We start from the raw sequence: 23,312 nt of genomic DNA on the forward strand, positions 1-23,312 counted from the left end.
GCTGAAAAATGTTGGCCCCCCGTTTCAAAAGTTAGAAAAAAGTGGCTTTAGTTATATTAAAAAATTTCCCCTCGGGGATTAATAAAGCAAATACCTACCTACCTACCTAAAGTGTAAACATTACTAGCGAAACAAACAAAGCCATGGGTTAGACTGACTGTAAACAAACTTTAAAACAGAAAAACTGAGCACACTGTTCATAGTGGCAACGACAAGCGTAGTAATACACTCAAGAGATGGTAATATATAGAAAATAATAGGCGTCAATGTCAGTAACACTGCGTACAAACGTCTAAAACACACACAATGTATAAAACTTTAAGGAAATTATAAATTTGGATAAAATATATTTGCGTAATATCTTTACAAGATAAGAAAAATAGTTATGGCTTCGCCATCAGGTGCAACAATCAGGGATTAACTCCACCGATTTAGGTTGTTAGTTTGACGTGTAAAAACATGAATAACCTCCTCTGATGCCTCACGGGTACATATAAAAATATTTCTATAAAAATGTGATTGAAAAAAAATAAGCAGCAAGAATTGAAAAGTACCCTCTGATGAAACCACCTCTATCCTGTTCACATTAAGTGCCAACGCTCTCATTAGGTGCATTATGCTTTAGAGTTTGTGAAGGATCTCCACAACACCACGTGATTTAACAGTAAAAGATGAATACTGTGCAAAGGGAATAAAGCGTGTCACTCATTTTGCATCCTCTGAGGTTGGCACTCCACGTGTCCCAGTGTCCAGGGCTCACACCCATTCCTTTTTGTGGCTACTTTTTATTTTGGTTTTGCTCAGGGTCTTGTGTGGCTTCACGACCTGTTTGCTGGCGTTTTCCTCCCACTCGTAGCAGTGGTTGACCCGGGCATAGCTGAGCAGGCACGGCAGCTCATCCTGGCTCTCTGTGTAGTGTTCAATCAGCTCAGCGATGGAGCCGAACTCAGCTTTGCATTTCTGAGATAAACAAAAAACAAAAAAAAGTGCATTAAAATCAGAAGTCGCCCAAGAGGAAACGTACGAAAGGTCAGACTTGAAGTGGCTAATGTAAGTCTAAATAAAATACATATTCTATTTTTGAAAATACAATTCAATTCAGTTTTTTATAGTGCAAAATCACCATGCAACATGGTTCCGATAAACTTCACAAACACAAAAGAAATAACACGAATGTATAGGAAATATTAACACAAATAAACAAACACAAGGAACAACTCATATTAACAAATCATTTTCAGAATAAAAGAAATTGAACAACAAAAGGACTAAGTTAGAAAAAAATACAAATTAATTTAAATATTAAAGGACATTTTAAAACAACATGAAGCCTGGAGGTCACGGAAGAGCACAGTGTGGGGATGGTTCAGATCATTTATGTATTCAGTTTTACGTTGTTCATAAACTACTGGAAAAGAGCAATAAATCAAACATTGATAGGGCGTGAACCTTGATTTTGTTTACACTACAAATATAATCATTTTCTCCACAAACTCGCTAATAATCTCGCACGAGATCCAAAACAATTACCTCCAGCAGGAACTTCCCTTTGTGCGTGTTTTGGAGGAGGTGGGTGATCAGGCCGGACGGGAAGCGAATGATGAGGGAACCACATTTTTTTTTTTTGGGATGCGGGCACAACAGGTACGAGCCGAGAACATCATCTGCCAGCAGGGAGTAGCTGCTGTCACTGTAACACCAGAGAGAGAACGCACCGATGTAATGACCAGCAAACGGAACCTGTAGACCGTGAGATGCTGCGTGTCGGGTGCACGACACACTGACGTTGCGATGCCGGCCCAGCACCACACCGCCTGAGCCAGCGCTTCTTCCGTTTCGGCCAAGCTCGCAGCCCGGGACCTCCTCTCCGACTTCTGGTCCTGCTCCTTTCCTGTTTCACATACAAGGAGAGAGATGTTTGTTTACTTTCCAAGGAGGTCAAAAAGTGGAGCTCTTCCACCGGCCGTGTTTTTTTTTTTTGTGTGTGTGTGGTGAAAAAAAAAAATCCAAAGTAATGTCCGCTCAGCGAAGGAAGTGGAATGAAATAACATCTAAAAACAAAGCTTGTGTTTCAGCGTGTTCGACTTCGGAGGAACATCGGTGAGAAGAAAACGCATCCAGACCCACGTGAGACCAAAAAAAAAAAAAAAAATCATTATTCATCACCTGAGGACGCAGGCGAAACGACTAAAACCACCGTCTGACACCACAACAGTGAGTGACTGCCCTTCACCCGCCGCCGAGAGGTTGGCGTTACCTCGTCACTTGTTTGACTCTGGAGAGCACTCTGTGAACACTCGGCCCACCTTGTGAGGCGCTCAGTCGCTCCTGGACGTTGCGCTGTTTGCGCGGCGTGAACGTGAAGGAGCGGTAGGCGCCAGAACGCAGCGCTTTGGTGCGGATGGCTTTCTTGCGCACCAGGGAGGGGGAGGACGTGGGGAAGAATTCATCCTGGCTGCTGTGCGGGTCATCGGGAGACTTCTGTTTTTTCTGTAAAGAAAATGTCATCATCTGAGGCGAGTTATTTCGACACTGTGAGGGGCGATCAAAAACCAATAACTTAAAAACGCTAAAGCAGTAACTTTCGCAAGTTACGTCACCTGATCAACATGAGCACCGGCGCTGCGAGTGCTTTTTGTGAGTGCTGGCACATGCACGTCCGGGATTCTGCGTGCACTTAAAACGTGAGCAGAGTGCACATCAAATTTTTGCGCCAAATCTTTTGGGGAACAAAAAGACCTCCCCGGAAGTCAAACCCGGCGCGGACGAGGATTGTGTTGCTGCAGGCGAGAAACTTGCTCAGCTCGGACGTCATGTCGGAGAACCGATCGTTCAATTCGTTTATGTGTGCGGCACGGGTGGCCGGGGAGTGACAGAACAAACGTGCCATCGTGCCTCAGTTCAGGTTGTTTACACCGAAGGTTTTCCCTCAAGACGCCTCAGAGCGCTGCAGCAGAAGTCTGACAGTCCGAACCTGGCGGACGAATTCACGCTGCGCAGCTCCAAGAAACGGAAAAAACAAACACTCCTGACCTAACGTGCCCTCTTTGGTCTCAAACAGCGACAGTCTGCCGCTCTTAAAACCAGAACGACACTTAAAACACCTTTGCGCCATTGCAGCAGATTTTCTGAAGCCTTTCAAAAGGTTTCCGTCCGTGTTCCAACTCCAAATTCGATGTGCGTTTCCTGCTCAGGATTCAGGTCCACGGTGAAATCACAAGCGGACCGGTGGTCACAAGAACGTGTGTAACTCGGGTGCTGATCTCCAGCAGCACAACTTAAAAATAATTGGTCGCGAAGATTTATTCTCTATTCACTTCACTGTGCTGCACTTTGTTTGTGAACAACAGCAGCAGTCTTGAAACTTTTTAATTGCCTCTCATTCACTCCCGGTTCGTTTAGACTCTTTCACACTACGGATCCCAAGTTCAACCCATAATTCAGTTATTTATGGCCAAAGATAGTTTTAAATTACTTTAATTTATGAGGATGATAAAGTTTACGCGTAAAAGAGCAGCCATTTAAATGAATATTTAGCGTCAATATTTCACTCAGGTTTTTGGTTAAATTGGACATCGGGATACAAACATACAGCAATCTTAGCTGCTTAAGGCTGAACTGCTCCTTGAGCTCAACGGGTTAAAAGTCTGAAGAGGAGACGTGAAGGTCCGAACCTTGGTGCCGGGCAACAGCCCTCGAAAAGGGGCTCTTCTGAAAGACACCAGGGCGCTGACGCTCAGAGGGAAGCCGTGGTTGAGCAGTGACGGGTTGCGGCGAGGTAGCGAGCCGACCGAGTCCTCCTGGGCCTCCTCTGGGTGCTTCTCCAAGTAAGACAGCTGGAAACAGCGGCACAGCAGCAGGTTCAGGAACTGGGCCTAGAACGAGGTGAGGACGGACGGACGGACACACACACACACACACACACACACACACACACACACACACACACACACACACACGCGCGGAGAACACTTAAGGGCGCCGAGTCATCATCAGTGTTTTTATTTCTACTTGTTCCTGCTGCGTCGAGTCAGAACGTCTGCTGCGATAAAAGACTATTTACAACGAGTCGGGTGTAAAACGATCCGAGTCTTGACAACTTTGTCCAGATGACTTGGTCCCGACAACGTTTCCAGACGCAGACGGCCATAAAGTCTTCACACACCCAGAGGAGGGTGCGAGTGTCATCAGACTGAGCTCATTGACATATTTCTTTCTCTCCGTCACAGGTTTGTTGTGACCGTCAGGGTGAACTAACTTACTAGGATTCTCATTGGTAGATAGTGTTGTGTGACATCAGTTTTTATCAGAAGTTTAATAACAACTGAACGGTAATAATGTCTATTTTCATCAAGCTACATCAGTTTTTGATATACCTCTGGTTGCACCAAATTTTAAAAGGACTTCGAAGACGTATTCCTGCAGTGAAAAAAATCCAACTGAGCTCAACTTTGACGGACTTGTTGACAGTCTTTGAGCTTTATTAGCTTTTTTTGTGTACGGGTTTCTATAAAATACATATTCTCCATTTGATGCATGTTAAATTATTACCAGCACTGCACAAAAAAACCTCTCTCTACATCATATTTGAAATGAATATATTATTCCTCTTTTTTCATATGTACATAGAGACAGACCAAAAAGAAAAAACAAACATCTACCTACTCAGAAAAGTAGAAATTTATACTTCCAATAAAAGGAAAACAATTCATTCATGTGAGGTTGTATATATATATATTTAAAAAAAAAAAAGACAAAATGATATCAATATCTCTTAGTTTACTGGAGATCTGAGTCTAGAAAAGAACCCCAGATGTTGGTAAAATGTTCAGAGTTGGTTCTTTTATATCGTTATTTTCTCAGGGGTGATTTCATTTATTCACGAGGCTTTGGGCTTTTCCAGTGTTTCAAATGAAGTCTCTTTGATCAAATCAGATAAACTGACTCCCTGAACAGCACGGGACAGTAGCGGTGTTTTTATTCAGAGCAGATATGCCAAATATTTCTGTCAGCGATAGAAGAAAACCACAGAAGACTAGCTTTCAATAGACCTACTTTGTTAAAAAAAAAAAAAAAAAAAAAAAAAACACGCTGGTTGTAGTAAGAGAAAAATGACTGGAGATTCCTCACCGCTCTGGCGTGCCTTGCTTTAAAGACATGGCAGTAGAGCTGGGCGTCAACGCTGCCCGGGTTATGGGAGACGAAGGCAAACTGGGCATGGACGGGTCGGGCCGTGGACAGAGAGACTCTACGCAGAGCGTGAGCCATCAGCAGAGTCTGCAGACGGGGACGGTGTCACGCAGGAAGACACAAGAACCACAGACCAGATCGAGTGTTTTCATCGGAGATGGACCAATACTTACGGTCTCATCCTCGTCATACAGCTTCACGCCTTTAATGGAGAATTTGAGGGACACGGGCCTCCTTTTCTTCCACGCCTGATTGAAGACAAGCTCCGTATTAGGTTTTCTATTCGCAGCCACAGTTGCGAGTCGAGAAATCTCAAGACGTGGACTCACGTTGAGGGACTTCAGCTGCGTGTGCAGTTGCTTAATCTGGTCATCCAAACAGCAGTCTTCCACAGGAAATGAGCCCACATACTTTCCCAGCGAAGACACACGTTTTAAACAACACAAATACACTCTGAGAGAGACACCGAAGCAGATGTAAAAATGACATTTCTGGAGATACCTCTGCTGATCGTGTCACTGTGCCATCTTCTCTGACCGGTGCTTCTTCCATGATGCCGGTTTAGCAAACAAACCGAACCTTTCAGAGAAGACAAGATCATTTAAAGTCCTGGAAGAACATGCACACAGTTAGTAAATCAAACAGTTGGCGTGAAGGGGAGTTTAAAAAGCACACAGAGTTAAAAGTCGAGGTGACTCATATTCTTCTCCGAATATACGTGAAGACACGAAATGTTAAAATTGAGTGTACTGCAACTTTTTTTTTTTTTTTTTTTTCTAAGCATGCGTTCTGGTTCGCGGACCACTTTTTGGCCCATTTTTTAGCGTCGCAAATGCGTCAAAGTGGCTGCTGATACACGAGAAACGTTTAGGTTTCCGTTTTACTGAACTAAATACTTTCTGAAATGCCCTGAAACGTGAGCGAAATCCAAAATATGGAAGAAAAAATAAAAAATAAAAAACCATGACACGGACCAGGGCAGACTCAACTTCTGAAGCGTTTCCGCCCTGTGAGGCAACAAGCAGCACACCTCGATCTGAATGTCAGCGCACAGGTTAAAAACAACGTGGCTTTAAATCCCAGAAACTCACCGTCCAGAGTCGGAACCTCCTCCTCTGCACCTCCTCCTCTGCACCTCCCGCTCTGCGCGTCTTCTCTTCACGCCGACGTCCTCACCACCTTTACCTGCCGCTGCTCTCGGAGTTCAGGTGCGCGCAGCTGGCCCGAGACGGGGGGTGGGGGGGGCTCGAGGGTAAGCAGAGCCGAGGAGGTGGAGGAGGAGGAGGAGGAGGAGGTGGATATGAAAACTTCTCCGCCCAACAAATGAAATCCAGCGAAAGATAAAGCGTTGAATCGCGTCGCCCTCCCCCTGCAGCTGTTTGGGTCCGGACTGCGCACATTCCTGCCCGTTGCGCAATTTCACCAGAACCCACGCCACACCGTCCCGCGGGAGATTTTAACAGCAAGAGTGGCAACACGTCGATCAATAAATGCTCCAGTACAAGTAATCCACTAGAAGTATAACTGGCTCAATAAAGTACCTTTGAGTGATTTTATTATATATTTTCTTACGGACTCTGCTCCACAGATTGCAGGCTTTAGAAAAAAAACAAAAAACAAACCATAGATAAAAGGGATTAAAGGATAAATCTGGAAGATCATGGGATTTTTAATTATAGAAGAAAAACAAAATTCAACTGCACAAACTCTTCCACAGGTCTGTTATTTTATGACGAAAAATGCTATTACTAAATATTAAAATGGCATTTGCAGTTTTCAGTTCTAATGCCATTCAATTTAATTGTATGTGAACAATGCAAAAAAGAAACTAAGCAATAGAAAAGTTGTTTTTTTTTTAACTAAAAAAGTGTATTGTAGTTAACTGTAAAATGTAAAACATAATTAAAAAAAAAAAAGTACTCTAAAATAAATAGTCTTTTAAAATGTTAACACTGTGGATGTGACGTTGAGCAAGTCAAACTAATGATTCATGTTAAACTTCACATTCTCTCATGTTGACACGTCAGCATCTCGAGGGCCACTAAAGGCCTCCATTTCCCATCCAGCCACTATCTGAACTTTATTCTGAGCACGGGGATCATATTCAGGCTGACATCGGCTTCACCCCGGGAAAGGTCACGCGACAGACAACCGCCCACGCTCACGTCCAACGCGACTTTAGGATCACCGATCAACCGAACGTGCACGTCTGAAGACCGCGGGAGGAAACGGGAATCTGAAAACTCCACACAGTCACAGTCAGGAGCCACTGGCATAAAATACTGGTAATGTTTAGAACCCAACTGAAAAAAAACTAAAACTTTAAAAATATATGAATAAAACTACTTGAACCAAAAAAAAAAAAACGGCAAGAATGTACAAATATAGCCATTTTATTAATGACTTGGAAAAAAGCTTAACAACACAAGGAATACATGCATGCAGGGTATGTATGAGCTATTATCCTCCTTGTTCTTATTCACAACACACATTTCTTACAGTTTGGTACTGAATTACAGCCGTGAAGCGATAAAATCAGTTTATGTATATGTTTGTTTACAGACACATGTTAAAAAAAGACACTTTTTCTCGATGTGACTTGAATACTAACATTGCGTTTCATCCTCGGTAAAATCCTCATCTTGACACCTGCAGGCCTAATCTTTTTTCTATATTTTTTTTTTTATTTTGTTTTAAATAAAAACAAATTTAAATTATTCTCCATAATAATAATAATAATAATAATAATAATAATAACTATTCTGATTAAAATGCAGCCCTGGATGACCGAAATTATACTTTATCTTGGGATACAGGACAACAGCTTTAAATTGTGTTTCATAAAACGGTAACGTCATTATTAACAACGAATCAACCGACATTTTAACCTAAAAACATGGACCCCCCCCCCTCCCTCCCTCCATCCCTCCCTCCCTCTCCCAAAACACTGACATCTCACTTCATGAGATTAGGAATGTGTGCGGCCAACACCTACAGAGTCGATGAGGAACATATGAAAACAGAAGTCACTACATGGCTCTAGTTGCAGTTACGTTGGATCTCGCTATGCTTTCCCGAGCTGGCAGCTTGAACGACGACACTAACTGAGCTCTTCTACAAACATGGTGATCGGAAAAAGGAAATTCAGAAACTCTCAAAAGTACAGTTAAAACCGAGCTGGGAGGATAACGTTCTCTACAATAGAAATAAAAAAACCTACTGCCCCGTTAAAAAGGGAGAAAATGATAAAAAGAGAGAGAGAGCGCACTCGAACAAAGCGGCAGACGGCTGCGTATTCGGAGCAGCCCAGTTCCAGGGAGGTTCTCCTGGGTTCAGTATTTCCCTCTCTTGGACTTTCGGGTGGACTGCTTGCTGCTCTTTGCCCCCCTTTTTACCGCGGGCGCTTTAGAGGACGACCCCTTTGCCTTCGACCGCTTGGACCCGCGACTTGTTGTCTCCGGGGCGGCGGGCTCCTCGGGGGACGAATCTTCAGCCTTGGGTCGCTTGGATCCGCGACTCGTCGCCTTCGGGGCCGCGGCCTCCTCGGGGGACGACTCTCTGGACAGAGGTCGCTTGGACCCCCTTTTGTTCAGCTTTTTAACAGCTGGCGTTTTGGGCTTTCTTGCAGGAGCGCCTCTCTTCACGGGTGTGGCTTTCGATGGCGTGGATTCCTTCTTAGAGGCAGACTGTTTCCTTCCCGACACGATGGCCGAGGACGCCGCTTTCTTGGCCGGAGACTTCTTCTTTAGTGGACGTCCTCTGCCTTTAGCTTTTGACTGACTGGCGCTCCGAGATTTCTTGGCTGGGGGAGGACGGCGAGCCTTGGGCGGTGGCCTCTTCACAGATTTCCTGAGGGTAATTTCATACGGACACAAGTTACGTATGTAGAAGGAGCATCATAGTAGCATGGGAGGCAAAACACCCCCCCCCCAAAAAAAAACAAAAAACAAAAAAAAACAGCATTACCAGATCAACATGTATGAAAATGGTTACAGACATTATTTAGGGGTTAAAACAGGTAAATGTTAAAAGAGGTGATAACACTTCACAGACAGAGAAAACCTGAAAACTAACAGCCATTATCAGGTAAAACAACCCGAAATAAAAAGCAATCAATAGATGTGGGAGCTGAATTATTTTTTAATTTGCACTTTAACATCTAACTTGGTTTAAACTGTCTAATTTACATCAGAGCTGCCCGATTATCAAAGCCAAGTTAAAGTGGAGATAATTTAAGTTCGGAAACATTTTCACTGCAAACTCGACAGTTCAACAGCGTCAACAATATATTAAACGACCCTAGAAAGTTCACAGATACAATTTTTTTGTTTGTTTTTTCCTTCATCAGAACTACTTCCTTGATTTGTGTGTTGGTATTTACAGTTGTGAGGTGGAAATCATTGTGACTGCAGGCTACCAACCGTGTATTTAGGAATACTACCTAGAGATCACAGTGGGACATTTTACACTGACCTTCTTTGCGGGGGCTCATCGTCCTCTTCTTCTTCTTCCTCCTCCTCCTCCTCTTCCTCTTCTTCTGATGATTCTTCCTCTGAGGAGTCAGCTGTCTGCCTCCGCTTGGGTGTCGTTGCGGCGGTTTTCTTCGGAGGCTCTTTGAACTTGTCCGGGTACAAGATGGTCGGACTGAAGAGAAAAAAGACAAATAAAGGTGGAAAGAAGATATGAGCTGCGAGGACAGACAGTTCAGACCAAAGCAAAAAACAACAACAACAACAACAACTGTGGAGATCAAAACACAAACAAACGAGTTGTTCCGTGTTAAAACACAACACAACTGTCCACATGCGGTTTAATACCTCGGGTAGAAAGGGAACGAGAGCTGGTAGGTGCCTGTGAAGCCGTGACCGGTAATCTGTTCCATCCATCCGAGCACTTTGCACTTCGTCAGGGTCCTCCTCAGATTGGCCACTAAAGAAAAGAGTTCCTCTTTTAGCGACACCGGTTTGGATGTACGTTTAGAAGTTGACGTCATGCATCAGGCATTGTTAAGATTTGTTTCTTCTTCATCAGGTAAATGAATGCACTAAACATTTATATTACAGGGGAGAAAAAAAAGAAAAAAAAATGTGAGTGAGAATCGGGATCTCAAAGTTAAGCCAAAAACAAAATCTTTTCATTTTTATCCGGAAACGCCGTGATGTTTATTCACGTCTCCTTTGATTTCTTTACTAAAACCCCACGATTATAAACAAAGTTCTTCAAGTAATAATTCAGCTAAACATGCATGTTAAGTTTGTTTCTTGTCAACAACAGAACCTTTTCTATCTGGAACAAACTTGACTAAATATCTGTAACAAGGCCCACACATGTCCCGCAAGGCGTGTGTTGGTTTATGCAGCTTAAAAGGTACCGAAACACTAAATAAATACGATATTTAGTTCCTTCCCTGTCAATAGAAGGTAAACACTGAGGTGGGTAGAGACTTAAGAGAGAGAGGGGGAGGGACGAAGTCTCACCTAGCTGGTACTCCTTTCTGTCCTTGTTGGCGTCTACTAGATATCTGCGTAGAGTTGTGGTGCTGCAGGTTTTCGGTTCGTTCATGGCGGTGATGGCGGCTGTGATGGCGTCTTCCACGGCGCCGCCCTTCAGCAGGATCTTGTTGCCGGTACGTTTCAGCTGCGACGGTCAGATAGAAACGTTTGAGGGTGAACGCTCGGGGGCGAGCAGCCACCGGGGGTCAATCCCCGTTCATTTAAACGGCACAACGGAACAAGGATGCCGGAGCTGAATGACCGACAGCCTCTCTGCTCCCGTCGTGTATCCGAGTCCTGACATGTCGAGGTGTGCGGCTGCTGACGTGATATTTGAACAAAGACAATTAAAACAAGTGTTATAACCTGGAAAGTCCCTCTGGCTCCCTTCCCGGTGATTTGCTCCAGGTGTCCTCGCTCTACCGCTTTCACCAGCGCTGCCTTGAGGACCTCCGGCCTGTGGACGAACCGCCGTCAGTGAAACATCAAAAGTATATTCAGGAATTCCAACTAAACATACACTTTGGATTCATGCCTGAAACTAACTTGAAGTGGGCGAAGCCTCCGGACCAGCACCCAGCGGGAAAATGTAACCGTGATGCGCCGTACCTGTTTTCGATGTCGAAGCTCGGGAAGTGCTGCTCCAGGTATTTCTTGATCAGGCCGTAGGAGGCCTCTTTGGGCTCACAGAGCCGAGTGATGATGAGAGGAAGAGCGTCTCCCAGAGACTCCTGCTTCTGGCCGGCTTTCTAAAACACCATCCATTTACAGACATGACGATTACAACCAGACAGGTCCCGGTGTCAGACGGAGGAACGGGGAGAAGGAAGCTGTTGACACTAAATCTGTGATGCAAGAAATGAATCTATGAAATGTTGTTCTGCGATCTTCTACTGAACGCAGTCTGCTTCCCAGACAACCTTTGTTCCTTCTACCAAAAACAACACAGTCCAAACTAGGATTAACAGGATAGGAGGATAATTCATGACAGCGAGAAGATCTCTCATATCTGTCCATTAAAAACGAGGCTCGCACGGAGACTGGAAACCGCTCGCGTGACTCCGTCCAGGAGGAACAAATTCCCAGGACCTCAAATGAACATGTTATATCTGTACAAAAAACTCAAGTATGTAAACAACTATTTGCCGTTGCTAGGCAACCCGCCAGCCTCCAGGGAGGTTTTGCTTCCTGTGAAGAAACAGTCCAACACATGACCACGTCTGCTGTTGTAATACCTTGGATAGAGGAGTCTGCTTCCCGATGGCGAAGGTTCCTGAGAGGCCTTTACCCTTCAGCTGAGGGAGACACACACACACACACACACACACACACACACACACACACACACACACACACACACACACACACACACACACACACATATAAGACCAGCTTTCTACACATTTTATACCCACGAAACATTTAGTCCATAAAACAAAGCAACACGTTTGTTATGTATAGTGTTCTCCACCTGTTTGATGGTTCCCTTCTCCAAATGCTTCTTCATTGCTTTCTTGATGAGAAACTTCTTTCTGTCGAGATCCATCCCCGGGTAGTTTTTCACAATATATTTCATGACAGACTGGTATGAAACCCCGGATCTGTCATTGCAAGTCTGCAAAAAAAAAAAGAAGAAGAAGAAAAAAAAAAAAAAAAAAAAATCACGCTGACTTTGCAAACAAAAGTGAACCAAGAGACCGGCGGGTGTCGAGAGATGCTTCCACAAAGTTTGCACACACCGTGATCGCTTCGATGAGGATGTCGTCCACTTTGTTCAGGTTGCCCGCGAAGTTAGTGACAGGAACTTTTTTGCCGGAGGTGACGCTGGCCCACGCGGGAATCGTCCGCTTCACCTTCTTCACTTTGGATTTCTCGTACTTGTAGCCGTCCTTCAACCTGCCGACAAAAAAAAGGAAGCGAAGACACACGTTCAGTGAAGCGGGTCGGTTGGTTGGGAGCGATATTTCACTGTGATCGTTACCACCTTTATCTTTATCACATCCTCACCTTAGTAGGAGAACATAGCAGTGTGTTGCGCACTGTCCAGCCGTGCAGTCCTTGCATTTGTCACTTTGTCCGTTTGTCACCGACGGGAAAGACAAAACGAAATTTCAGAACATCTGTCTTAACGACCACCATGGTAGTTAGACCCTGACTGAACTGTAAAGCTAGTGTTGCAGAGGTGAAACTTTGGTTTGTCAAGGTCGGGGAGAAGACAAGAGGGAGGAGGACCAAAACTAAAACCAAAAAAAAGTTAAAAAACAAAGATTAAATGGCCTTGACACTAAATGACCTACATCTGAACGGTAGGCTTCCCATACATATCTTTCCTTTTTTGCATCATAGATCCATGAATATATTATCCAGGCTTTCGACCTGCCCAACAATTTTGATCACCTACAGCTAAACTGAAGGGCTGGATTTGTACTGAGTTTTAAAATATGAGCTGAGGTGTCAGCAAATCATCAGACTGTCACGACGCCACCGGCCTCTCCTCCCGGACTCCTCCGACACCGCGGCCGCATCTGTCTGCTAACTACGATACAGGGAATGAATGGTGGCGGTGACAGGTCACATCGTTTGGAAAATGCAAGACTGCAACCCAGAGAGGAGCAGCCTGCTGTTATCCAGCAGAGGTAAGGATTATATCAACAGATAAAAGTGCTATCAAAGTGAAATATCGCAGTGTTTCCAGTCGCAGACCATCTCAGGGGTGAGACTCACTCTTTCTTCTCAGTCTCTTCTCCTTCCTTCTCATCCGGGGCTCCTTCCTCGGCCTTCTCTCCGTTCTCCGTGGGCTCCGTCCCGGCCGCTGTTCCGGCTTCTTCGCCTTCCTCGCCCTCTTCGCCTTCGGCCGTCGCAGCTGAAGATGTGGCCTGCTCCTCGTCGGCAGAGGGCGACTCTTCGGAGGAAGCTTCGGGCTCTGGGAAGCCATAAAATGAGGTAAAAAAACAAATGTCATTCCTCAAATATGTACATGCATATCACTCGTGTTCCCCCCCCCTCCTTAATTTTGCAGTTCAGTCTTTATTTATTGTGTTTTAGACAGTTTAGAGACGGTGTTCTCAAACTTTTTTTTTTTATTTCTTATCTCCGGACACAAAACTGACCTATTCATTCAATAAAATTGAGTGAATCTCATCCCCCACGCAAAACCGTGTTTAACAATCCCAAAAACTACAGACGGCGGCGTAACACATCGTCATATCGTGTAATATTGGTTTTGCGTTGAGAGACAAAACGAAAACAAAGAGCAGTATGTTGAACTGAAGAACCACAGAGGCGACGGTGCGTTCGTGGGTCTGCAGTCCAGGTGATGGACGAGCCTCACCGTTCTCCTCCGCAGCCGAGGGGGCCTTCTCCTGGGTCGGAGTCGCTGCTGCTCGGCGAATCGGCATCACTCTGAAATTACCTGAACACCAGAAAAACACATTGCACCGTTTTCAGTCCCTCCACAAAGTAATATAATTCACTTATAACCAATACAAATTGAACCAATCTCAATATTCGCAAGCTCCCATGAAGATGTAGGCTACGTAATAAGCTGATCAACAGAAAATGAATTACCAACTGTTTTGTTTTTATACTTGTTAGATTGAGGACATAACTGGCAAAATAAATCTGTAAAAATTAAAATATCTTTTTGCAGCTCTCCTCTATATTCTGCAATGTAGTTATGGATTGTTTACTTAAACCAAATCACTTTAAGGACTCTGGATTTTATTTGTGCAACTTTGAGCCTACTGCTTGCAAAGTTCAGAAAATTAAATAGGTGAGAAGTGAAATATTTCCAGCTATTTCTGCTGACCTGCAGGATGCTTATGATCACCGAGAATAATCGCATATGACTCTTTCTTTATATAAAAATAATAATAATAATAATAAAAAAAAAAAGGTAGAAGGAAAGCATTTTGTAAATACAACAATTACAGGAGAGGGGAAAAAAAAAAAAAAAAAAACTCCACGAAATCCTGGCAGGACTGCCATTTTGTGTATGTGCGTGGTTTTAAAGTGGCGCTGCTGCCAAACCCACTTCATTCATTGAGGCCTTTTCTCCTCGAGCTGAAGAAAAGGAGCAGTTGGGGAGTTGTTGCACGGCGGAGCAGCGCCGAGCCCGGAGCACCGCCGTCCTCCTCCTCCTCCTCCTCCTCCTCAGCCGGCACATTTCGATGATGCTCACGGGAGCCGAGAGACGAGCGGCCAGAAATTTTTCAGCAATTTCGCCATTTTGTCAGTTGGTTTATACACACAGTAATGGCGTCGCACAAGGCAGATGAAATTCATTTTAGTTGCATGTGGAAAAAAAACTACCGGCAAACGGGTTTTTTTCCAGCGTCTCATCCGTGCAACTGCGGGTTTAGCCAGCAATTTATCACAATGCGGATCAAACTTACCTTCTACTTGTCGGGGAAAAGTGGGATACCTTGGGGATAATTTCTGCACGATCCTTTATTTCGATTTCTCTGTTTACGAGCCCCGCCCCGTTGGTTCCGTTTCTAACGTAACGTACTACGTCACCGAGCACGTCGAAGACGGCTGCTTCTGGATTGGATCAGCTGGAGGGACGCTCCGCTGTGATTGGTTGAAACGCTTGACTGTATACATACGAAGAGTTGTAACGTTGTGTCGGGGTTAAAGTAAGGGTTAGGATGGAAAAAAAAAAAAAAAAAGCCTGTATGGTTGGGACGAGGGACAAGAAAAACAACAAAACACTGTCATGGTTGGCCAAAATAAATATACAACAACAAACAAAACAAAAAGTGAACTAACAACAAACAAAAAACCGTCATGGCTGTGAAACGAAAGGAGAAAACTAACAATATATTACCAATATTTTCCCAAACAAACAATAACAATAACTAAGAGCTGTTAAGAAAACCAAAAAATAAAAAACAACTCTAAAATAAACTGCCATGGCTGTCTAACAAATAAACAAACAAACCCAACTGTCATGGTTGCCCCCCCCATCCTGAGGTCATTTTTTTTTTAGATACACAAAAATCAATGAGGGACAGTCCCAGATATTCTTAAAGGATTTGTTTTAAATGAGCAATTATTGGCTTTTGCCAAAGATATCTCAACAGATGGTTTTGTCTTAACTACAGTTTTCAGATATCTACAATTTTATGATCCTAGTTACCGATATCCCAAAAACATGCTGATTTAAAGAGATCTGAATCTTTGCGCTTTGACTGGTCATAATTTCAATGAAAATATCTGCAATTCACATTTCTTAACCTGAATTTGTTTCCCCACATAAGTCACTGGGTAATTCTTACTAGTTAAAATTTATAGATTTCTAAGAATAAACAAATGCATTGTGGATATATATATATATATACACATATGTCAGAAAAGCTTGCTATAAAATACAGCTGACATAATGAGAACTTCAAACCAAACTGGCCAAAACAATCTGAACACCTCATTATTATTATTTTTACCACTGAAACGTGTTAAGCCCCATTTGTTTAAAAACGACCAATTTTTGGTTGAAATTTTGAAGTTTTTAAAGTTTAGTCTGCAGTAATTTATATTTATTCAACTTGAATCATTTTTTAGAAAAGTGTAGTGTTGAGCTGAACAAGGACCTGATGATTAGTGGAACGAAGCTAACCTAGACGAAGAGGCTCATGCTAAAGTTGTCAAAAGCCAACAAAGTAATGGTGAATGTAGCTCTGATGAATCTCAATGTTCGCTTTGAACAACATCCCCGCTGTAAACTATCAATTATCTTAAATCATGGATTATTCTGCGGATCATTTTCTCCAATACTTCTTTAGTCTATGAGATGTCACAAATTTCTAAAGCCTAAGTTTTGTTCAATCAACAGGGGAAGGGGGGGGTTAAGTTGAAAATTATCCCGATTAAAAAGCTGGATTCAACGATTATTTGACTTTTTTTTTGCTAGAAAAAACAAAAAAAGAATTGTTATCGGATTAGTCTGTCGATCAACTTAACCGATTAATCCTTTTCGCGCCCGTGTCCATGTTTACATTAGGTACCTGAAATGCTTTTCAGGTTGATGCGCGCCCGTGACGAGAAGTTAACGACTCTAATCACTCAAACCACAAGCGGTGACGAGAAAAGCGCGTGATCACACGGACATCGAGGTACGAATGCGACTGTGTGCGCCAAACAGAATTAGTGCCGCGGCAATTTGAAAGCCATCGCAATGTTCGTGGGTTAATTTACTGTGATTGTTGACGCTTCAGCGGCTTCCAGCTGCTCCTGCAGCTCAGATCTTCTGCTCCCAAACAGGAAAACTTAAAACACCGGCTCAGTTTATTAGACACACACCACACATCAGGCAGGAGACACGAGCACAAAAAAAATATATATATATCCGACAACCCACATCTCCAACGATCAAAAAGAAGAAACCATGAGAATCAGCTGTTTTTTTTTTAAATACCTTTTTTGTCTTTAATGTATTTACAAGCTTTAATCTGCTCTGTAGGTCTTAAGTATTACAAGCACGTGTTTTTCTGCGACCCTGGCCATTTGCTTTTTAAAGTTGCATTTTTGCTCATTTCAACTGAATGTATCTGGCTTGTTCGTCTGCGTTTGTGCGACAGTTTCTGTGGACCGACTTGCATCGCTTCATGAATGCATACGTCTACCTCTCAGGAGGTGTATGTACATATCAACGCAGAGCAAACCAAGGCTGAGGGAAACATTTCCGGGTTATTACAAGATAACCTTTGACCTCAGACAACGTTAATAGTTCCTGTGCATTCACTCCTTTTTTTTTTATTCTTTTTTTTTTTTTTAATCTCTTGCTTCCCCTTCATCCCAAAATAATTTTGTTTTACCCTGTTTTAAACCAAACAGTGTAGAATCCGGGGAGGCTATTTATTTCACAATTATTATTTTGTTATTATATTCATTTATATTGTTATTTCTGTTGTCATGTTCGCATTTTGTGAGCATCTGCAAATGTTAAATAACTTTCATATTTGCAGTCCTTAAAAAAATAATAAATTAAAGAGTCCAGAACCTAGGTATCTTTTAAGTCTCTTCTTAAAAAGTAACAAAAGAAAAGTAAGTTAAAATTTAAAACAAAAATATTTTCTATGTATAATACAGGTATTTAGTGCGTCCGCCGTTGGAATCCAAACTCAAAATGGCGGCATGTTTCTGAACCGTACCGCAGAAAAAAATTCCAGCCGTAAACATGTCGTCCTGCCCACGCGCCCATTTTGAAAGTTTGTTCTGCGTTAAGGATGCAGTTCTACTTCGCCGCGTCCCCGTGGGTGTCTCCCTCGTCAATTATCTTCTGACTCCTCCTCCGCCTCTCGCAGCCAGGTGAAGAAGGCCGTGACGGACTTGAGAGCCACACCTTTACCCTGCTGCTCGGCAGGGTCTTTGCTCGTCTCCCACTTGTAGAACGCGTCCTCCGAGATGACGTCCTCGTCATACAGACAGTCAAAGAACATCCGGAGAAGGTCTGGAGGGGGAGAGAGAAGATCGGTCACCTCGCGTCCTTCTGACTGCTTTTTAATCGCGCGAAATTAAGCACCTGAAGCTGGAACACATCGAGCGGCGTGGTGGATGAAGTATGCGCTGCAGCCAAATATGGGTCAAAGGTCAACAAACTGCACGAACTTCAGAGCCGTTGCTACGTGAATGTGATGGAAGTTGAACATGCTGGTCTCGTGTGTGAATTAGAGCCAGAGAGACTTGCATCATGTCTGAATCGGGTGCAGATAAAACATGCTTGAAGACAGATTAAATGTCGTTCTTGTAGACCTTATCTTGGAAAGAGTAATATTACCGAATTATGTCGTCTGCACAAAGAAAAGAAAGCTTAAGAAACCAGGAAACGGTCAGATTGACACGAGAGAAAAAACGAGATGCCCTGCATGCGGCTCATAATGGTGAAGGTGCTGCAGCCTGTGAGAAGATCAAATCTAACTTTTCCATCTCTATGGTTCAGATACTTAATGTCTAAAAAGGGCAGTAAAGAAATCACTATTTGCTTTCCAAAAAAAAAGTGAATAGTTTTCGTAAATGTACGAGTCAATTTCTGTTTTTCATCAGCCAAGACACACATGATGTTGATCATACTGTTATTCCTCTGAGCTGATCTAATAACCGTTTCCCATTGATCTCTGATTGACGAATTATATCAGAAACTAAATATAAAGATTGTAATGGATGATTATATGTTACAAGGGAATCAGGGCTTGTAAATACATCACATGCCCTCCAAACAAGTTTGTTAAATTGAGTTTCGATCTGTTGTGAGATCAAATCTAATCCACTGATCACTTAATAGGAGCAGGACGGACTTGACGACGCTGTATTTCACTTTCTCGATTTCTTTTAACAATTATACATATAAAAAAAAAAAATCCGTAAATATGAGTCATTTAAAATAGTAGTTTGCACTTGGCTACGACGATCAGCAACATCATCTAACTCCAGATTCTACAAGTCGATCACATCACTGACACACAACATAAACATTCATAATTCCATCAATATCCATTGTTGACCTTGGAAACAGCGGTTAAATATCCAGAATCAGCTTTCAGCTTTTCAGTTCTTGAAGTCGAAAAGAAATGTGAACATCTGCATTTCCATGACAACAATGAAAACTTCTTCTGCGGATAAAAATCATGTGAAATGATCGACAGCTTCAGAGCAGCTCCTAAACAGACTTTGTGGTGAGGTTTGTTTTTCTCTCCATTAATATAGCTGAGAATGCTGTTTTTGTAATTGTAACCATCAATCTGATGAGAAGGTAAAAAAAAAAAAGAAGAAAAGAAGTGATGAAAAATACATTTAAAGTTTCCTTTGAGGGAGAAAACTATGATGCAGCACTTACTTGGAGGCTGATCGAGGGCAACGATCAGCGCCTGAAGTGCATAAAGTGCTTGCAGCTGTCGCTCAGTGTCTGAGTTAAGGTACTTGAGTAATACAGGCAATCTCCTCTGGATGATGGCCGTGTCCACTCGACAGCTGGCGTTATCATCTGGGCAGCAAAGCAGGAGGGAGAGTGAGTGCTCGGCTCAAACTTTGGCAGCGTGTAAATATTGCAATCAGCGTCGCGATTTCTGCAGGAGAGGGACGCTCCTCCTCCAGGTGGTGGAGTGCTTACCTTTTACTGCCGCTTTACACACAGCTGTCATCAAAGCCCTCAGGAAGGGAGGCGAGCTCATCTGAGATTCATCGAGGTTTGCCTGGGAAATGGAGCGCAGAGCGGGAGGACAAAACTGATTGTCAGTTTCAGGTGGCTCAGTTTGGCACTGGGAACGATTGAACAAAAAAAAACACAACCAAAACACATGTTCCGGAGAGCCGACACTGAAAGAGGCGGCATGTTTGTTTTCAGTTAGTACAGGATGTTTGAAACGTGGAGTCCCAATGACAGATCCTCCATCCTCACAACTGTGTGTGCGCAGCAGGACAAGTGTTTACAATGGTTTCCCTTTACATCATGTGGTATTTTTGGGACGGTGTCCTCTGGCCGAACACTCCAACCGTCCAACGTGTCACTTGACAGCTACTTGTCCCGGAATGAATCTGGTGCTCATGTCCACTATCGGGTGGCTTTGCAGTTGTACAACAGTAACTGGACGGCATTGATGAAGCGCTCTCTTCCAAGTGCTCTGTAATTATATCCGCACACTAAAATGGCTGTGAGCCATGTTGTATGCAAGAGGATTCAGAACCCACCTGCGTACCGGCCGCTACAAATGAAAGCAGTTTATTGGACTTGTTTTGCATCCATCATCAAGTTAATGATGCAGTCAGATCAACAATATTGCAAATTGCAATAACAAAAACGTATAGTCTGACTAAAATTCGATTTTTGAGGCTTGACACTGATATCGATGTCTGGGAGTATCTCTCCCCTTTCTTTCAGTTCTTACTGCTTGGTCTTTCTCGTTGGACTAACCATGTCAAGTTCTGTCTAATTTATAGTCTTACGTGTCATTAAATAAAATAAAACAAAATTAAAAGAGATTTATGAATCGCTGAGGTGCTCTTAAGAAAGAGTCTGCGGCTGTTCTCGGGAGCTCCCAGGTGTGAATGTGCTGCTGAAAATGAGAGAACTGCTCCCAGTGAAACTCTACCGAGTATATAAAGGTCAAAACTTTGTGCGAAATGTCCTGTGTACCTCGACCCAGTCAAAGATCTGCTCGTCACTGGCCATGTCCTCCAGCAGGAGTCTCTCCAGCTGCTGACTCAGCTCCTCAGGAGACAGGATCCTTTTAGACAGAGCCGCCTCAGGCTCGGAGCTGTCCGACTGAACGAACTGGAGTTTCTGTCGGGACAACGGGACATTTATAGGATGAGGGGACGACAAATAAAGGAAAAAACATGAAATGGGGGAGAGAGAGAGAGAGAGAGAGAGAGAGAGAGAGAGAGAGAGAGAGAGAGAGAGAGAGAGAGAAGGAACAATGGGGAGAATGCTAGAAACGGCTCCTTTTCAGCTTGTTAGGTTTGATAAGTATCCACACAGCTAACGGACGGTGACTTCTCCTTTAATACAGAGTCTTGATTTGAGTGGAGGCCTTCATCACCAACCTGTTGTGAGATGAAAGCCTGGACATCCTCTCCCTCTGGCAGAACGTCGGTCCAGCTGAGGCCAGATTCCCTCCACAAGGAACCCACAGTCCTATGGCTCTGTGGAAACAAGAGGAGACCACATCACACATAGTTATCCAGTTTTCCACCATTCTCTGCAGGAAAAGAGTAGATGCATAGATGTTTACCAATATTTTAAAATGTAAGCAATTCCAATGATTAAATAAATGTTCCTAAAATCAGCCGAGATCTGCTACGGAGCAACAAAAAAAATAACAGACTTCATTGTGTAGCCGAGTGTGCTCAACATCATTGTGCGATGATGAAATGTAGTGTGCACCGCATAACAATCAAAGTACACCTGTTTCTTTGCAAGCAAAACTAATTATTGTATACTTGCAGTAATTATAGTGAATAAAGGAACCAAAAACCTGTCCCCGTGAATGCCACTGTGGTGCATCAATGAACATATATATATATATATCATTTATCAATCACTGAACTTGCTATTACACATTAAGTGTGTATGATTAAATCTGTAACTAAACTATGACACTCCACTGGCTTTATAATAAGAGCAGGAAAGTGCTTCTTACCATTTGTTTGCATAGTATGTGCAGTATTTCAGAAATTAAGATCCCAGCTCTTCCCACAGGAAGCAAAGGTTTGCTTAATTCACTGTGAAAAAAACAGACATAAAAGAAATGAAATTAAGCTCTTCATTTTGTTTTTCATACAAAACTCTGTTTGCAGCAAAATGTGCAGCAGTGATATGCGTTGCTGCCGCATGTGGCCTCAGCGGCACACACGTCAGTACCTAAAGAGGTCTCTCATAGAGAAGCCCCCCTCCTTCAGCACAGGGCTGAGCAGCTCGGCCAGGTACAGCCAGATGTGGGGAATGTCGATGGCCATGTCGTCCGCTTGTTCCAGCGTATCCGCAAACCTGAGAAGACACAAGGACACAGTGGTTCTTACGATGGAAACGTTCAAAACCGCAGACAAGCGTTTACGTTTTGAGCGTCGACAAAGTGTTGTTTTTAGTAGTCAAGAAGCAGAATATATAGTCTGTAAAAATGTCATCTTTTCCTATATCATATTGGGCAGTCTTCAAGATTGTTTTCAAAACATCTGGATGAACTGACTGTCCTGTCTGAGAACAGCCCCTTATTATTTTTTTTAATCACCACTTCAGAAAAGGAACTGAACTGGTCTTGGTTCAAATTTTATGGTCCTTCTCTCTAAATGAGTAATTTTACTTTAGGAGGAAATCTACCCACTCTGAAAACAACCTCCAAGGAAACACAGAAATTATAATATGTTCATACCAATGTGTTTTTTAAAATGCACAGTCCCAAATTAATTTCACATTATCTCATAATGTTCCTCCTACATTGACAGATTGTGAGAATATTGTATGTAATTGGAAAATATCACTTTTATATTTAGTATTGTTTACAATAAGAAAGCTAGAAAGTAATACATTTTCAGACTTTAATGCATCATTGGTTTCACATGTGACTGAAACCTGACGACACAAAACATCAGGACGGACGTAGTCGTGTTGCAATAACATTTGAAATTGTTCTCTTTTTCTGCTCAACGGTCAAAAAGGCAGCGCCAAATAAAAAACTGTGACACAATAAAAAGAGCAAAAAGAACATCTATCAAGAGAAAAAAGTGTTTCAAAATAATATTCTGACTTCACAGAAAGGGGTCAGCAGAGATTTGGCCCCCTGTCCAGAGAAATTGCTCCATGAAGTGCCTGAAACAGGTGAACTGACCCTTTGTAGAACTGGGGTTTGGGCAGGAATCCCTGCTGCACCAGCTGGAAGAGGAGCTGGCCCATGTGGTCCCGTGTGATCTGACTGCGCTCGAGGGTCGACTCCACCCCGACGCGCACAAAGATGTACAGCTGAGAGCCCAGGTCGAGCTCGTCCACGCACTGGACAGCCTCCTGCAGAAACATGAGAGATATGATCATGACTGGCCGACCGGGAAACTAATGAGAACCTAAAACACGACATCTACATTCTACCAAATCAGTGCAGGAATTTATTTTTGTTTAAATTCCTGTAAGCAGCAGGTTGTTGA

The 23,312-nt window shown here is 43.1% G+C and overlaps 3 protein-coding genes across 10 annotated transcripts in view; all 3 read right to left on the reverse strand.

The window, feature by feature from the left end:
* Positions 1–113: 113 nt before the first annotated feature.
* Positions 114–6,405, reverse strand: sh2d5 (SH2 domain containing 5). Of its 2 annotated transcripts, XM_069691200.1 has the most exons (10): positions 6,282–6,405; positions 5,692–5,769; positions 5,520–5,600; positions 5,364–5,438; positions 5,131–5,277; positions 3,675–3,875; positions 2,307–2,490; positions 1,786–1,891; positions 1,531–1,690; positions 114–960 (listed from the first exon to the last, which is right to left on the reverse strand). In XM_069691200.1, exons 2-10 carry the CDS (start codon positions 5,740–5,742, stop codon positions 757–759), a joined length of 1,209 nt encoding a protein of 402 aa, XP_069547301.1. In that variant the 5' UTR covers positions 5,743–5,769; positions 6,282–6,405; the 3' UTR covers positions 114–756. The 2 variants fall into 2 exon arrangements, with proteins under 2 accessions (XP_069547301.1, XP_069547300.1); XM_069691199.1 differs by having other exon boundaries at positions 5,692–6,405.
* A 1,716-nt stretch (positions 6,406–8,121) lies between these two features.
* On the reverse strand, positions 8,122–15,182 carry hp1bp3 (heterochromatin protein 1, binding protein 3). 2 transcript variants are annotated; one of them, XM_069691205.1, is made up of 13 exons: positions 15,077–15,182; positions 14,014–14,094; positions 13,407–13,605; positions 12,690–12,752; positions 12,422–12,578; positions 12,154–12,297; positions 11,918–11,977; positions 11,292–11,431; positions 11,049–11,139; positions 10,668–10,827; positions 10,008–10,119; positions 9,664–9,834; positions 8,122–9,039 (listed from the first exon to the last, which is right to left on the reverse strand). In XM_069691205.1, exons 2-13 carry the CDS (start codon positions 14,078–14,080, stop codon positions 8,523–8,525), a joined length of 1,881 nt encoding a protein of 626 aa, XP_069547306.1. In that variant the 5' UTR covers positions 14,081–14,094; positions 15,077–15,182; the 3' UTR covers positions 8,122–8,522. The 2 variants fall into 2 exon arrangements, with proteins under 2 accessions (XP_069547306.1, XP_069547307.1); XM_069691206.1 differs by lacking the exon at positions 12,690–12,752.
* Positions 15,183–17,081: 1,899 nt separating this feature from the next.
* Positions 17,082–23,312, reverse strand: part of LOC138616698 (eukaryotic translation initiation factor 4 gamma 3-like) — a 50,320-nt gene continuing 44,089 nt past the window's right edge. For all 6 annotated transcript variants that reach the window (XM_069691221.1, XM_069691217.1, XM_069691216.1 and 3 more), the window contains 8 exons: positions 23,003–23,175; positions 22,039–22,164; positions 21,818–21,899; positions 21,222–21,320; positions 20,812–20,958; positions 19,789–19,870; positions 19,516–19,662; positions 17,082–18,132 (listed from right to left, as the gene is read on the reverse strand). In XM_069691221.1, coding sequence (XP_069547322.1) covers positions 17,951–18,132; positions 19,516–19,662; positions 19,789–19,870; positions 20,812–20,958; positions 21,222–21,320; positions 21,818–21,899; positions 22,039–22,164; positions 23,003–23,175 — 1,038 coding nt within the window. In that variant the 3' untranslated portion in view covers positions 17,082–17,950. The remainder of the gene's footprint in view (positions 18,133–19,515; positions 19,663–19,788; positions 19,871–20,811; positions 20,959–21,221; positions 21,321–21,817; positions 21,900–22,038; positions 22,165–23,002; positions 23,176–23,312) is intronic.

The sequence above is a fragment of the Brachyistius frenatus genome, unplaced genomic scaffold (assembly GCF_029030835.1).
Source record: "Brachyistius frenatus isolate BFR_SWC_R1_liver_20210118 unplaced genomic scaffold, ASM2903083v1 Contig_10, whole genome shotgun sequence".
Lineage (NCBI taxonomy): Eukaryota > Metazoa > Chordata > Actinopteri > Embiotocidae > Brachyistius > Brachyistius frenatus.